Raw genomic sequence first — 15,866 nt, 5'->3', positions numbered from 1 at the left:
AATAAACATGAGAAATTAGATCTTTTAAATACTGATTTTAACTTAGATTTGATATTTTTTATAAATAAATTTCATTACAGGGGAAATAGAATATTTTCAAAATTCTTTTGAAAACACGAGTACAGATGTTGGACAGATTTCTCTGGCGTTCTATTCTGGATTGTTTGCCTATGCAGGCTGGTGAGTACAGTTTCTTCTTGTGAAAGATATCAGAATTAATTATATGATGATGATTGTAGAAGCGACATGTTTTTTTCTTTTTAGATGGATATTATCCAATGACTCTTTACATTATGTATTCTAATTTTTTGACAGGAATTTCTTGAACTTTGTGACAGAAGAGATGATCGATCCCTTTAAGTAAGTTTGTGCCACCTTTATAGCATTTATCACTTCATTGTAAAGGTTTCCAATATGCCTAAACCTCTTTGTTCATGGTTTAATATGTTTTAAAGAGACATACTCAAAATCTTAGATCCACACATAAATACATGTGATGTCCCTGGCTGATATTGTGTCTTTTTCTTTAGGAACCTGCCACGCGCTATCTACATCTCCATACCCATCGTGACCGTAGTCTATGTGTTTGCCAATGTGGCCTATATGACCATCATATCTCCAGCTGAAATGCTCGCCTCTGATGCTGTTGCAGTGGTAAGATCATTTATCTGTTGATTAAGAAACTCCAATTTTGCTACTGCACACTAATTAGTATTATTCAGAGCAATCCAAAAACAAATTTAAAGCATTTACTGTTCATCAAAAGTAATCAAGTAATTCATGTAAATTTGACAAAGAAATTTATGGCCAAATTCTCACAACTCAAACACTTTTTAAATGAGTATACTGTTCGGACTATTGAGCAAGTACTGTGTTCTGTATACAGGGAAATATTCGCCCCCATTTTATTTTTGCCCCTTTCGCCCTCGTTATCAGAGGGCGAATTTAAGACTGTGTGAATTCTATGTTGCAAGTTATATCTCTGTTAACACAACTGCATCTGGGCGAAAAAGCTTGCAAGTGTAATAGGGCGAAAATTACATGGGGCAAAAATAACCCTGTATACAGTGTTTTCTTGTACCACAGAGTGTGGGGATGTACCACAGAGTGTGGTGATGCATTACATCCCCAAGTTGTTTTTTTGGTCATGTTTGCAGTGTTGTTAACAAAGAGTTCCATTTGATTTGTGCAGACTTTCGGAGACAAGGTGTTTGGAGTGATGAACTGGATCGTGCCAGTGTTCGTGTCCCTGTCTACCTTTGGGGGTGTCAATGGACTACTGTTCACCTCTGGGAGGTATGTACAAGCTATAAAGGGTCATCTAAATTATGAATAACATGAATGCTAGTGTGTTAATTATGACTAAAGTCAGTACTTCTTTGTTTGATTCTTGACATTTACTTTTATTTAGATCTTTGACAAATGCACATAAAAGATGATAACTGTTGAATTTTTCAGATTGTTTTTTGTTGGAGCTAGAGAGGGGCACCTGCCAGAGTTTTTCTCCATGATTCACACAAAGAAATACACGCCTCTCCCCGCCATGTTGTTCACTGTAAGTTTTCAGGGGTATACACAAAATTGATTTTCACATATATTTTTGACCATTTAGAAAAAGAGAGACTAACTGGGAGAACACAATTTATGCTATTGCTTATATACTGAAAGTTTATTGAAAAGTAAGATGGGTTTTCCTGAAAGTGTTTGATCACAGGACCAGTGTACCAGATAAATGACAGATTTCATCGTGTTTTTAGGGAGGAATGTCACTGGTGTACTTGATATCCGATGATATTTTCATTCTCATCAACTACATGAGCTTTGTGCAGTGGTGGTCTGTAGGGATGTCCATTCTGGCACTCATCTACTTAAGAATCACGCGCCCGGAAATGCCGAGACCTATTACCGTAAGTCTTTTGATTTTGGAGGTTTTCAAAGAATTTAGGACTATCATATCTATGTCGGTTTGCGTGCCGTAGGGTTTTTTAACTTTTAAGGGGTTTTTTTTTTTTAAGGAAAAAAGTATGAAGTCTACAGTAAAATAAACGTTAATAGATTAATGAAATACTGCAGTATTTTGAAGAAATGCCTGTATTATGATTTATTTGTGAAATTTTTCAGTTCCCCCTCATCATTCCTATCTTCTTCCTGCTTTGTGTTCTATTCCTATTGATCCTGCCTCTGACCGTTGAACCAGAGTCGACGGGGATGGCACTAGTCATGATCCTGGTTGGAGTACCAGTTTATCTGATCTTCGTCAAGTGGAAAAATAAACCCAAGTCCTGGAATAACTTCTTTGGTGAGTTTTAGAAAAGAAAGTTTGGTCAGGGAAATCTTTTTAGATTATGATTATTTGATATTTTTAGATTTGAACACAGATATTTTATATTAATTGGAATCTTGGGTTCTACTGTATCATATTATCTAATGGGATTGATGCTGTAACAATGAGAAACATTTTATAAACTTACTTTGACTTACTACAATATTGAATTTAATCTTAAACAATAGCTTACATTGAGTAATTTCAGTTATAAAAGGTAACTTCTTTTGCATTTGTGAACTTTATTGTTTGACATTTGCATATTTTTTTTACAGCAAAGTTGACAGTTCTAGGACAGAAAACATGCAATGTTGTCGGAGAAAAAGATTCATGATTCTGTAAATCGAGAAGAAATTTAGCGTTGTGTTCGGTATGCCTGTCTGTGTGTGTGAATCGACTTGTGACTGCAGCCATCGTTTTCCTTGTTATTTATTGATGTGAAAACCTCTACGATGACTCACATCAGATATTGTGCTTTTCATGCATTTACAATTGTTCACTTAACAGTTTTTGCAAGCTGTGTCCACCCACTGAACTGTAGTTTTGAAGAGTATACTGAAAGTATACAAGAATTTATAGGTATATAAGGTCTGCATTTTGTCCAAGATCTCAGACAAATTTAATGACACAAACACTTTTGCCATCAGTATTTTACATATTTGCTGGTACAGATTGTTTATATTTTTTCTGCTTTATGTGCTTTTGCTATAGAACTTTTTTTATTATTGAACTGCTGTGAAGGGAATACTCACTTAATGTCATTTTTTGGTTTGGATTTTATCATATCGTCCCTATTTACATGTATTGATAATACTGTTCATTAGTCGTTGGGGGATCTGAATTCAGACTTACCAATCACTTAAAGACATTCTTCCACTATATTGATTTGATTCCTGGTAGATCAGATATTACGTAAGGCTAAAAGACTACCTCTTTCAAAGTCATACAAAATTTACAATGTACCGGTACTTGTAAATTTTATGGTTTCAGATTTTTGTTATCAGTTTTCATTTGTCTATGCTTCATCAAGTACTGGGTAGTCATTATTATTTTCAACTTCTTCTCAGAAACTACTTGGCCTACAATTATATTGAACCAAAAAAAAAAAAACGTGAGGGATTTAAAAATTGATTTGTGAATTCCTTACTTCAACTTCCCAGGTAGTCAATTTTTTTTTAACTTTTTCTCAGAAACTACTAAGCTGACATGTCTATGAAACCAAAAAAAAAAACCATGAGGGAATTAAAAATTGATTTTTGAATTCCTATCTTCATCTCCCCGGCTGACACCTTTCCTTCCCTATCATGAATTTTTAAAAAAATTGAATATTCATATATATTTTTTATTTAATGATTTGTATTAATTTGCATTATGACTAATTAAAAAATAATTGGTTAGTGGAAAGCTGTCATAACAAAACCCAGACCCCCCTCACCTCCTCTGCCAACTCTCCCCTTCTACCCATAAAATGTACTTTAATCTGCTTACATTTCTAAACTCTTACACATTTTCTTTTATCCATTTTGAAAATGCACAAAACTGGGCTTCTTTGGTTTTTATAACACCCGTACCCCAATATTCAATGTCTTGAATGCTTTTAGATTTGCCTTCTTATGCATATATTTCACAGTATGACATTGCTATTATTTAATGCCTGTCTATGGATCTGACTCAGGTGATCCTAAGGGCCTATGGGCCTCTTGTAAAGGTTGTGTAAGTATTATATAGAACATCAGATTTCTTCCTTTCAAATGTATTAATAATGTTTATTATAAGATATATATTTACAAATTACCAGTAGTCATTATTGTAAAACCCACAGTAAGTCTCTACAGGGCATTAGATACCAGTAAAGATATTAAATTTAAAAAAAGAAAAGAAACAACCATCATAGGCAGCAGAGGGACTGAGATTAGGTTGGATCTCTAGTGTAGCACAGATACAGGGCATTTTGTAGGCTAGGAATAACTGTGTCTGTGGGTCTGTTCTACTCCACTAACAGTCCGCTATCAGCTGCCGAGAGGTTAACTTGGCATAGAGGTTATAGAAGACTTGATTGTGTGGCTAGTACTTTCCTTACTGCCAGTCCCAAATGGACCAATCAAATTCTCAGTAACATTTACTGTTGGATGTACATTTATTGTCCAAGCAATTTTCATATATGTATGACTTTTAATTCCATTTCAAGTATTTTTAATTTAGAGATTTTTATATTATATATTTTATCTTGTAAAAATAAACCACATATGATATACATGTACTGTAGTAGCATATACCATGTATACTTCTGTCTGAACAATGTGTTTATCAAAGACATGATATTGTGTGTTACTGTGTAACAAACTTGTCTTCCAGGTTGTTGAACACACAAATTTCGCCGACGAACAATATGTCCTGAACAACTTCACACAGTCTCTTGTTCAATTCTTTGGTTCTGGCCATGCAGGGCAGCTTATTACAAGTGTTCAAATTACCTGATTTCAAATCATTTGACAAATAAATTTTTTTTGGAAAGATTTTTTAAAGTATTTTTCTTGCTTTTTCCTGGTATGGATTTGAAGATTGTATGCTTTATGTGTATTGCTTTATAACGCAATTTTAAATTGCAGCATCTATGATACGGATGTTTGTCCGTCTGTCTGACTGTGGTTTGTTGAGCTGTTGAGACCTGCTGTTGTTATTTTTGTTGTAATGACTGTTTAAGCTTATAGTGTTGGGTAATGGATTCTTCATAAAAAGTCAGTCTGTATTAATTATGTAAATATCTAGGTTTTTTTACAGTTATCAATTCTGGATATACATGTAGATATGAATTAAGTTTTGTAAGATAAAATTTTGATAGAGAAAGATAAAAGTACATTTAGAATATGTACATTTGAACTGCGTTAACCTGTAAATTGTGTACTGAATTATACACTGTATTCCTATATATGTCACAGTGAAGGTTTTGTGTTATCCATTGTGTCAGGGTAATTTATTTTCTTACAAAGACATGTGACCACAGTGAACGCTTATAAACTGTGCCTCATGGAATCTCAATAAAATACAACTATTTCAGCTCTGTGTATGTTTTGTTAATGACAAACCTTTCTCAACGATCAAGTCTACTGAAGATGCAATGTGTATTGGGTGGTAAATAATGATCTGGTGGGTTTTACAACTGTTTTGACTTTCAATTGAATTGTCGATGTCAATATCAAGAGACTCCTCATCCCAATGTACAATTAAATGCGATATTTAACATAAATAGTATACTAGTATTTGACTACCTTCGTAATAGTCCGAAATATATGACGTTTTCTAGGTACGTCAAATATCAAATTCATTGTCAAACTGAAAACGTCATATTTTGGACTACCTTTGATACAGGGAAATGACAGGATTGTACCAGTATATGTCCAGAGCCATGTTTGGCAATTCCATGTCAGCATTACAATCATATATAGATCTTTACCGTCAATAAAAATTGTTTTTTATTTGCTCACAGCTGTTAATTTGTACAACATACATATACAGATAAATAAATATACAATGAGTGCGATTGAAATATAAAGATATACAAATATAAGCATAGCCTAGGATATGTGTTCCCCACTTAGCGGAAATTCAGGATGGCCTTGAACTCTGGAAGGTAAAGAAAATACAGTGATATGTATTTTTATTATACTTTCATGTTAAATACTAAAATCTGATTGGTTAAGATACAGTTGATAATCCGTTCCATTACCCTCAGCGTTAGCAACACACTTAGCAACGGGTAACACAACGAATTGTTATATGCGCGTAAATTATGCGCGTACGGTTTGCCGTAGAATTCACGTCATTTCTAAATAAAAGCAGTAAAAAAATTACATCTTCGCTAGCCATGGGTTTTCGGTCCACTTTGCTCCCCATAAACCCTTGGCGGATTTCATTACGAAAACTCGGTGATGTGGTGGCGCTATCTAGCGAGCAATTTGAGTTGCGCCCCTTGCTTATTTACATTTTAATCGAATTAAACAACAGGTTATATACACTCTACGGCATTAATACAACTTGAAAACATGTTGACTACCAAATATCGGAACATAATTAACGATGCTATTAAATACGAATTAAGTTATAAACTAGGGAAAGCACGGAATGTTTTATTCATAGTGTTTTGTAAGGACCTGTACCAGGAATGAAACATAGGTAATCACAGATTACAAAGCTCACCGAGACGAGACATCACCCTTATGAGACTTCACCTTTATGAAACCACCTTTATCATATTAAATGAAAATCATACTTTATGATCTTGGATATTCATAGATTCTGTTTTGACACAATATCGTATATCATCTGTTAATAAATTGTATAATAATCATACAATCATATGTTAATCAATGCAATAATATAAAATTAAATATTGCATCCTATCATATTTATAACATATATCATATAACACAATAAAATACCATAATAAACAATGATGAGATATGATATTGTAATGTATGATATGACATTGTATTGTGTTATACGTTATTGTATTTGATCACATAATACAATATCATAATATATAAAACAATATAGTATTATAGTACAATATCATATTATACAAATATTGACTGGGGTTGAGGGCAACATTGATTATATTAGCCCCCGAGGGATGAAATATTGCCCGACGCGAAGCGGAGGGCAATATTTTCGTCCCAAGGGGGCTAATATAATCAATGTTGCCCGAAAACACAGTCAACATTTGTTTTGTTATATGAAGAAACAAACCAAAATTTAAGAAAGTATTGAAAACAGATCGTCGTAATTTTCTCAGCTCAACAAAGAATTCACGAATTCAATTTTGTGCAAAGTTCATTTCCAAAATATCCTCAGCATCAAACGGTCACTGGTGATATTCCGCCGACCGTCAGAATTAACATACAGATGTTCTACCTGATTTTACTTCACAGTAATTCGTAAATCCTTATATCCGTTATGATAGCAAACCGTCGCATTGCGCGTCTGTGGTTTACTTGCCTTGACTGTCTATTATGACGTCACCTTGTTTTGGAGTCGCGAAGAGTAATTTACGTCATCATTTACGAATCAACAAATCATAGGCGATTATTTGAAATAAAGGGAATGTTCTCTAGATCTTATTCCTAGCCGGTCAATATCAAAAAAATATTGACCGGTCAATATTTTTCGGACGAGCTGATATTACAATTATTGACTATTCGTCCATATAGAGTTATATAGTGAGAATATACTACTGAATATAACAATACATAATACATCATAACATTGAAACATATGATATTATATTGTATAAAATAGTATGATATTGTATGATACTGTATCGTTTTTTTTTATACATAATATGATATGTATCATATGATACAATATAATTTGATATGTACAACATTGTATCATATCAAATGATACATTATTATGTGATAAAGTAAAATATTATATAATACAATATTATATTATACATATTGTATCATATGATACAATAATATATTTTACAATATCATACAAAACAATTTCATGTGATGTGATAATATATCATATTATAAACCAATATCATATTATACAATATCGTATGATACGATATTATATAATATTACAGTATCATATTATACAATTTCATGTGATATAATTATATATTACACAAAATTATATCATAATATACAATTTCTTATGATACAATATTTTAGAATATACAATATTGTGTCATAGGATACAATATTATATTTTGCAATATCTTATGTTATAGTATCATGTGATAAAATAATAAATTTATAATACAATATAATATTATACCATATTATAACATAATATACAATACTATACATAACGATATCATGATACAATATCATAATATAAAATATTTAAAATTGATTCAATATCATATCATATCATATAACTTTTTATAATATTACATATGATATTATATTGTATCATATTAAACAATATTGTTTCATACCATACAATTCTATATCATAGGAATCATGTTATATCATTTATCAACAAACACATCTATCTATCGAGCAGGTTTGAGTGAGGTAGGAGATTTCTTTAGCATCCTTGGTAATGGAGATCAGGCTCTGCATCTGAAGCAACCTCTGCGTTTCATTTATAATATAGTTAAATCAACTATGCAAGCTATCATCTATAAAACATGTGACCTGTTCCAAAAAACTAAACCTCATCCAGCATCCGAAACCTATGGCTCAGATTCAGCATTCAAGCCTGTCGGGTGCATCAGTATACATAAGACGCATCTCCATGCAAGTTTGGTGAAGTTCAGACCAGTAATAACTAAGATATCATCATCAGAGGGCACTAGCAATTAAAACCTTAACCTGCTCCAGCATCCGCAACCTATGGCTCAGATTCAACATCCATGCCTGTCAGGTGCATCTGTATCATAAGACACACCATCCATTCAAGTTTGGTGAAGTTAGGACCTGTAATAACTAAGATATATTTTTTAGCATCCTTGATAATGGAGATCAAGCTCTGCATCTGAAGCTTCCTCTGTGATTCATTCATATTACAGTTTAATCAACTATGCAAGTTTGAAATAGTACTATTATCTATTATACATGTGACCTGTTCAAAAAAACTTAACCATATCCAGCATCTGAAACCTATGGCTCAGACTCAGCATTCAAGCCTGCCAGGTGCATCAGTATCATAAGACGCACCATCCATGGAAGTCTGGTGAAGTTAGGACAAGTAATAACTAAGAAATAATCATCAGAGGGCACCTGTTTTAAAAACTTTAACCAGCTCTAAAAACCTTAACCTTCTCCAGCATCCGAAACCTATGGCTCAGATTCAGCATTCAAGCCTGTCTGGTGCATCAGTATCATAAGACGCACTATCCATGGAAGTCTGGTGAAGTTAGAACAAGTAGTAACTAAGATATAATCATCAGAGGGCACCTGCAACAAAAACTTTAACCAGCTCTAAAAACCTTAACCTCCTTCAGCATCTGTAACCTATAGCTCAGATTCAGCATTCAAGCCTGCCTGGTACATCAGTATCATAAGACACACCATCAATGCAAGTTTGGAGAAGTACGGACCAGCAGTAACTTAGATATTGCTATCAAAGGGCACCTGCAACAAAAACTTTAACCTGCTCCAAAAACCTTAACCTCCTCCAGCATCCGAAACCTTAAGCTCAGATTCAGCACTCAAGCCTGTCTGGTGCATCAGTATCATAAGACACACCATCCATGCAAGTTTGGTGAAGTACGGACCAGCAGTAACTTAGATATTGCTGTCAAAGGGCACCTGCAACAAAAACTTTAACCTGGTCCAACAACCTTAACCTCCTCCAGCATCTGAAATTTAGGACTCAGATTCAGCATCCAAGTCTTTCAAGTCCATAAGTAGGTCCAGATGCATCATCCATGCAAGTTTGGTGAAGACAGGACAAGTAATAGCTTAGATACAGGACCTGCAACAAAAACTTTAACCAGATCCGGACGCCGACGCCGACACCGACGCCGAAGCCGACGCCGAGGGTATAGCATAAGCTCCCCCTGACTTCGTCTCGGTGAGCTAAAAAGTCGACGATTTATATGAAAGCTTTCATGCCATAACACCAGGAATCGTTGTCGTGAATATTGCGGACCAAAGAAATTAAATAAAACAGAGCTCACTGAACCTTTAAAAGCAATAACCATAAGCAGGAACGTATATACTAACGGGATAGGCAACTTCTACATTCGCCATGTTTACTTCCCATGCTATCACGCGAGCCTTGACAAGTTTGTAGAACTATGGTCAATCCCAGTAAAATATATACAGTAGGTTTTTAAAACGATCTGGTTAGATCATCGTTGGGGAGGCACTGTACTCGAGAACTTGTGTCTCAATTTGTTAAAAGCACCGAATGTTTTACCAAAGATCACACATGTGTTTTCTTTTAAAGTTTATATTTACAAGCACTGCGATTGGATCAGCTACTCGCAGCTGCAGCCAATCAAAAAACAGATCTTGTCACCGAGTTCCGCCAAGGGTTTATGGGGAGCAAAGTGGACCGAAAACCCTTGGCTAGCGAAGATGAAAAATTATAAAATAAAGACATTCAGTATAATAAAATAAATAGTGCCTGTTTGGGAGGATAACAGTTGAAATTGACACCCCTCGAAAACCATTGTCAACCTCCGCTTCGCGTCGGTTGACAATGGTTTCCTCGGGGTGTCAATATCAATTGTTACCCTCCCAAACATGCACTATTTATATAATGTTAGATTAATGAAAGTAATGTTATAGCTTCGTCGGATTTTATAACATGCCAAACCACAATTTCCTAGACCGTTTTGGCAAAAATGGGGCTAAGATCGTATACTAGTAATAGATAATAAATGAATATAAAATTTTGCTAACATTTTTGCATAGGTAGAAAAATATATTCGCGTCGTTCACGAGTACGTTTAGATCGCGATTATTTGTAGTCGCGAACATCTGAGTGTCAATATAATTTATGAGTACGTCGCCCTTTGTTTATTAAGCCATATAATGTATTCATGAACGATAGAAACAAGTTATGAAGGAACAATCGCAAGCACGTAGATTCTAATTGCTGTGCACGAAACGATCCGACATCGGAGATCAGCAAAAAAGATCTAAAAAAGTCTTTAGAAAAGTCTTACCTTTGTAGTCAACCCGCCCATCTCCGTTCAGATCTGCCTCACGAATCATCGCCTGCGCTTCTTCCTGTACGATAGAGAGAAGAAACAGTTTTCATTCGTCAAATCTCTCTCTCTCTCTCTCTCTCTCTCACCTTTGTTACGGGTTCCCCGAGTCTGGAGAGAATGGTGAATAACTCGTCAGGGGAGATAAACCCGTCCTTGTTCCCGTCAAACACCTGGAACACCTCGTGAAGCTCCTTCTCCGGATCTATCGACATCTTGCGGGCAAAGATTTCAAGAAACTCATCAAAGTCGATGGCTCCACTCTCTATAGGTACAATGTAATTTAAAAGTACAATACATTTTTATCTTTCCAAATCATACTTGAAAGTTTCCCAATGGTCAATAACCCCCCCCCCCCCCATACACACACACACACAAACACTAGCATACAGTAGATGACAAGATACTAAAACTGAATTCAGGTCACCGTTTTATCGTAAAATGCGTTGTTCATTTTTCATTGCCCCTCGAGAAAAAAATGGAGAGAAATGGGCGTTGTTACTTACTGTCTGCGTCCACCGAGCGGACGAAAGACTGGAGTTCTCTGAGGGTCGGGCGTTTCCCCATCTGAAACAGGACCCTGCCCAGCTCGTCCGCCGATATCATGCCGTCCCCATTCTTGTCGAACATGGTAAACGCATCAAAGAGCTCTATATATAGTAACAGCAGAAAAACACTCACTAGTTACCGATTTAGTTTGAATTTTGTAAAATGTCGATTCTGATGTCTTTCTGTTAAATTTTAATATTTTTTAGAAAATTATTTGGCTTTCATTCGAAGTTATAAATACATGTATTGCCTGTATTCTTTCACTGGTGAAACATATTTTGAATTCCTTAAAACTTGCACTGTGGTTGTTGCTATCGTCAAAATGACATTTGATTATTTTTTTTTCGCAAGTTCACATTTTGTTTCAGTATACCGGTACCTTGAACTTTTTCTTTACTAAGCTGGTGTTTGGTAGCTTTCCTCTTGGCGATTTCTCCATACAGGACCTATAAAAAGACAAACAATAATGAACCATGAATGCTCAAAGATTTAACATGCTTAGCTGACCAAAATATTCTTGCTGTGAATTAAAATCAACTTTAGATCAACGGGATATATTTACATCTGCCGAGTATGATTCCGTCTATTTCTTACGGAAACTTATAGTTAATTCATAAGTGGTAGAAACTGACAGGACTGAAATCTACACGCCCCATTTATTGATCAGTCGAAACCTACAGTGACCTAGGAAAAATCACGGACTGCACGAAATAATCATGAGTATTTCAGACTCAAGTTCCCAAAGGATACGATTTAGCTGTTTCTTTTAGCTAACATATTACTAATATACATTAAACAGTAATTTAGTGAATTTTACTTACTGTTTACAATTATTTCATTAATTTGTTGAAAGAAAGATGTAAATATAAACAATAAAATGCTTTCTTTGATGATTTATGCGGGTTATAAAGGTAGCGATCATTGCAGAAATGATTTTTTGATACTACATGTATCTGTAATCGAGGATGGTGGGCGTTTTCTTTATGCTGCTGTCGTTTTTTTTCACGAGAATTGACACAAGGTCCTCACAGGAAATTACAGCATAAACGACGCGATTTTCGGTGGTTCGGTGAATTGGTTTCTGACAATGGTTGTTATTTTGAGCAAATCTTCGCCCTTTCAAATGATGCGCATGTTTATATTTAGAGTCTTTGATCGAGAAATCAGTTTAACAAACAGAGACAGTAATGCACAAGGAAACGTGCATCCTTGATCAGTAAAGTTACATGCATGATTTCTCAAATAGGAGAGGGCCTTCTAATTTGGCTGGGGCTAGTGAACACGTTTTTCGAGTCCTGCAATCAACATTAATTTAAAATAACATACTTCACTACTGTTACACCAAAGGAAATGTCAAGCGTGGTCAAATTAGATTGCGAATGAGAATTGACCCACTAGTTTCCACCTGCACAGAAAACTTACTACATGTATTTTTGCCTGCAGTGTTGGTTTTGCCTGCTGGCGTTTCCCGCAGATATTAGCTATTGTTAAAAAGAAGTGTGATTTTTTTTTTTCAAAGCTAGTGCAGATGGTTCTCGGGTTGGGAATGGGAGGGTCTGATCGGGGTTTGTAACCCATTTTCTGATTTTGTTGTGCAGGTATAATTTTATGGAACAGAATAGATTTCTTGTCTATCTCATCATGTAATAATTATACACATTAGTAACAATTTTTTAAAGGTTACCCTCCTGCTGATCTGATAAAATACACTCTTTAAAGGTGACAAATGAATACGTCGATCAAAATGTGCAAATAGCCATGACATCATTCCTGCACAAACAAAAAACCCTTTTTAAGTGTGTGTGTGTGTGTGAGTGGGGGGGGGGGGGGGGGGTGGGGGGGTTAAAGTAACCTTTGGTACCTTAGTGCGAAATAGCTGACGTTTTCATGAGATAGTTCGTGCTAAAGATGACTGTGAGTGTGATTAACACTTTTCGTAAAATCATAACCAATCTGACCGACAGAATAGAAAATCACGAAAACCGTGTTGACTTAGCATTAATGTACAAGAGCATGTTAAATAACATGAAATTTGATTTCGCGCGAGAGTCTTCAAAACGAATCTCGTGAAATACGAGGTATCTCCCGTAAATAAATTTATTCCATGAACTTACCGGCGCCCGTCTTGGCCTGGGCTCCAGCGTCTTCCCGCACGCTCCTCTCTCCATTATCACTCACTTCATCGCAAATATACTGAACCTGAAACAAAGACCTGAATTAGAAATCTTTTTTAATGTATCAGTCATTTAAAGATACCCCCTCTATCACCTCAAATGGAATTTAAGTTAACTGAATATGATTTTCCGCATCGTTGTCTAAAAGTTAAATAAAGAATGTTCATAGATCACATGTTGGTTAGAATTAGCATCACGTGCACAGATATCAATGTACGTTCGTATTGTAGAAATATCAACGTGCATTATTAGCGTGCATTTAGAGACATCAATATGCACGATGAAATTAAAGTCATCTGTGCATGCATTATCGTAAAGATATCGGGATGAATTCACGGTATCGATGACTTTAGCGATTTCAATATTTTCAGTGACTTTTCATATATTGATATCAAACCTGTCAATGTTGTATAGCTGTACAAACATTTACAAGATTAAAGAGATGTTAAAATATGCATTAAAAATAAAAGGAATGGCGTATTTCCTGATGCATGCATCTAAGTATACAATACATAAACCATTTAAAGACGCCCGTTTTGCCGAGGTGTATTTAACGGTTCGGCAATCTGCAGAATTATGATTGAGTTGTAGAGGTGAATGCTAACAGTATAAAGATGTCTGCCAACATAATGGAGATGTTAAGACGTTCGATGATATCCGCATTCCGTACTGCACGATGTGTACAGATTGACGGGGAACAGAATGAAAGATGGAAGTAGATAATCTCCGTTTACACGTGCTACACAGAATGTATAAGAGATTGTACATTGGGGTCCATAATAATTCTATCAATGGTTTTACAAAACCTACAATTTGACAACATTTTACAAAAGAATACATTTTCATGTGTATTGTGTATAGCACGACATTCAGTACAGTGTAACTGAGATGGCCATGAACCTTAATAAAGCGAATAAAAAATCGTGAATTAAATCATGGTTCCCTATGAGAACATTCATCAGATATAGATAAGGATCCTGGAAAAAAGTAAGATTCACGCAAACTTGAAAGTTCCTCCCCAGCTATACTCCTGTTGATTTGGTAGCGCTAAGTGTCTTATCTGCAATGTGTCATGCAGGGTTGCGTAAGGAGATTATCGCATCGTAACACGATGCACGTGCATTTCCTCCCCTCGTCAATTGATTCTCAGTGCGTTCAGCCTTGTTGGGGTTTGTTATAACTTGTAATAAGCTTTTGCTGAAGGATAATTCTTTATGTTGGTGATTACAATGTGTTCTTAGTTTCCTCTGTCTGTGAAGAACCAAGTTCCTTCCTTTTGGCTTAATGAATACAGACATCAAAAAGCGGAACGTCTAATTTGCTATCATTCCTAAAACAAGGAGTGTTTATGCAGAACAAAAACCACCACAAACGAAAAGGGCTAAACACATTCCTAAACTAATGACGAACAACAAAAACTGGTCAGCCGATCGTTCGCTGATTTCCCTTGAAGCTGTACAGTTGGAATTAATACATATGAATGCATTTAACTTCAGTCAAATTCCAGAGTTCCTATAGGTGGGTTTGTAAATAAAAGTATTCACCATGCACCCATAGAAAACAGCAATCAAAGTACGTCACAAACTGAAGCATTAGTTCTCTTAAGTTGTCTTTATTTCTCGCGTCTGTAACCCATGTACTCCAAAGTTCAAAATCGCCATGCAAATGGGTCAATTTTTTGCTACATGACCTAGATAAGTATTTTAAAGTAAAACCCGAAAAGTACTCACAAATAAGCAGCCTATAGATCCATTGGTATATTTATACGTGGATTCTCAACAACATACGCAATCTTATGGTAAAACACGAGTCAGGGACCTATCACAGATTAAATTGGGGTTGGGATCAAATTCAGACCCTGAGTTCCCTCTGAGACTTCCCTGTGCCAGTTTCAGCGATGTCATTATCTGATGCTGGGGCAAGAGTTTGTTTACCTTCATCTGAAGATATACAGGGTGTTGCAAAATTCAGATGCGGAACTGTCTTTAAAAAAGATTGGCCTTTTGAAGAATTTTTAATATTTTTTAACTTTGAACAGTTTTTTTTTTGCCTTGCTAATTTGTTTTGTTTTGTTTGGTTTTTTTGGTTTTTTTTTTGTTTTTGTTTTTTTTTTTTATAAAAAAGCGTCAAATGAATGTAATGATCT

General features: G+C 35.2%; 2 protein-coding genes across 4 annotated transcripts in view; one reads left to right on the top strand and one right to left on the bottom strand.

The window, feature by feature from the left end:
- LOC128187004 (large neutral amino acids transporter small subunit 1-like) overlaps positions 1 to 5,380 on the top strand; it is a 10,760-nt gene extending 5,380 nt beyond the window's left edge. Inside the window, exons 5-12 of the mRNA XM_052857014.1 lie at positions 81 to 180; positions 316 to 360; positions 531 to 654; positions 1,193 to 1,296; positions 1,459 to 1,555; positions 1,758 to 1,907; positions 2,122 to 2,299; positions 2,599 to 5,380. Coding sequence (XP_052712974.1) covers positions 81 to 180; positions 316 to 360; positions 531 to 654; positions 1,193 to 1,296; positions 1,459 to 1,555; positions 1,758 to 1,907; positions 2,122 to 2,299; positions 2,599 to 2,657 — 857 coding nt within the window. The 3' untranslated portion in view covers positions 2,658 to 5,380. The remainder of the gene's footprint in view (positions 1 to 80; positions 181 to 315; positions 361 to 530; positions 655 to 1,192; positions 1,297 to 1,458; positions 1,556 to 1,757; positions 1,908 to 2,121; positions 2,300 to 2,598) is intronic.
- The window catches only part of LOC128187006 (neo-calmodulin-like), a 31,153-nt gene continuing 17,884 nt past the window's right edge, over positions 2,598 to 15,866 (bottom strand). For 2 of the 3 annotated variants that reach the window (XM_052857020.1, XM_052857021.1), the window contains exons 2-7: positions 13,661 to 13,745; positions 11,926 to 11,992; positions 11,504 to 11,647; positions 11,087 to 11,262; positions 10,956 to 11,019; positions 2,598 to 5,947 (exon numbers count right to left, since the gene is read on the bottom strand). In XM_052857020.1, the coding sequence (XP_052712980.1) occupies positions 5,919 to 5,947; positions 10,956 to 11,019; positions 11,087 to 11,262; positions 11,504 to 11,647; positions 11,926 to 11,992; positions 13,661 to 13,714 (534 nt within the window). In that variant the 5' untranslated portion in view covers positions 13,715 to 13,745 and the 3' untranslated portion in view covers positions 2,598 to 5,918. Of the gene's footprint in view, positions 5,948 to 10,955; positions 11,020 to 11,086; positions 11,263 to 11,503; positions 11,648 to 11,925; positions 11,993 to 13,660; positions 13,746 to 15,450; positions 15,589 to 15,866 lie in introns of those variants that run through there. The other variant, XM_052857019.1, reaches the window with a different exon arrangement.

The sequence above is a fragment of the Crassostrea angulata genome, chromosome 6 (assembly GCF_025612915.1).
Source record: "Crassostrea angulata isolate pt1a10 chromosome 6, ASM2561291v2, whole genome shotgun sequence".
In the NCBI taxonomy this organism is placed as follows: domain Eukaryota; kingdom Metazoa; phylum Mollusca; class Bivalvia; order Ostreida; family Ostreidae; genus Magallana; species Magallana angulata.
This window is presented reverse-complemented; position numbering and strand designations above follow the sequence as displayed.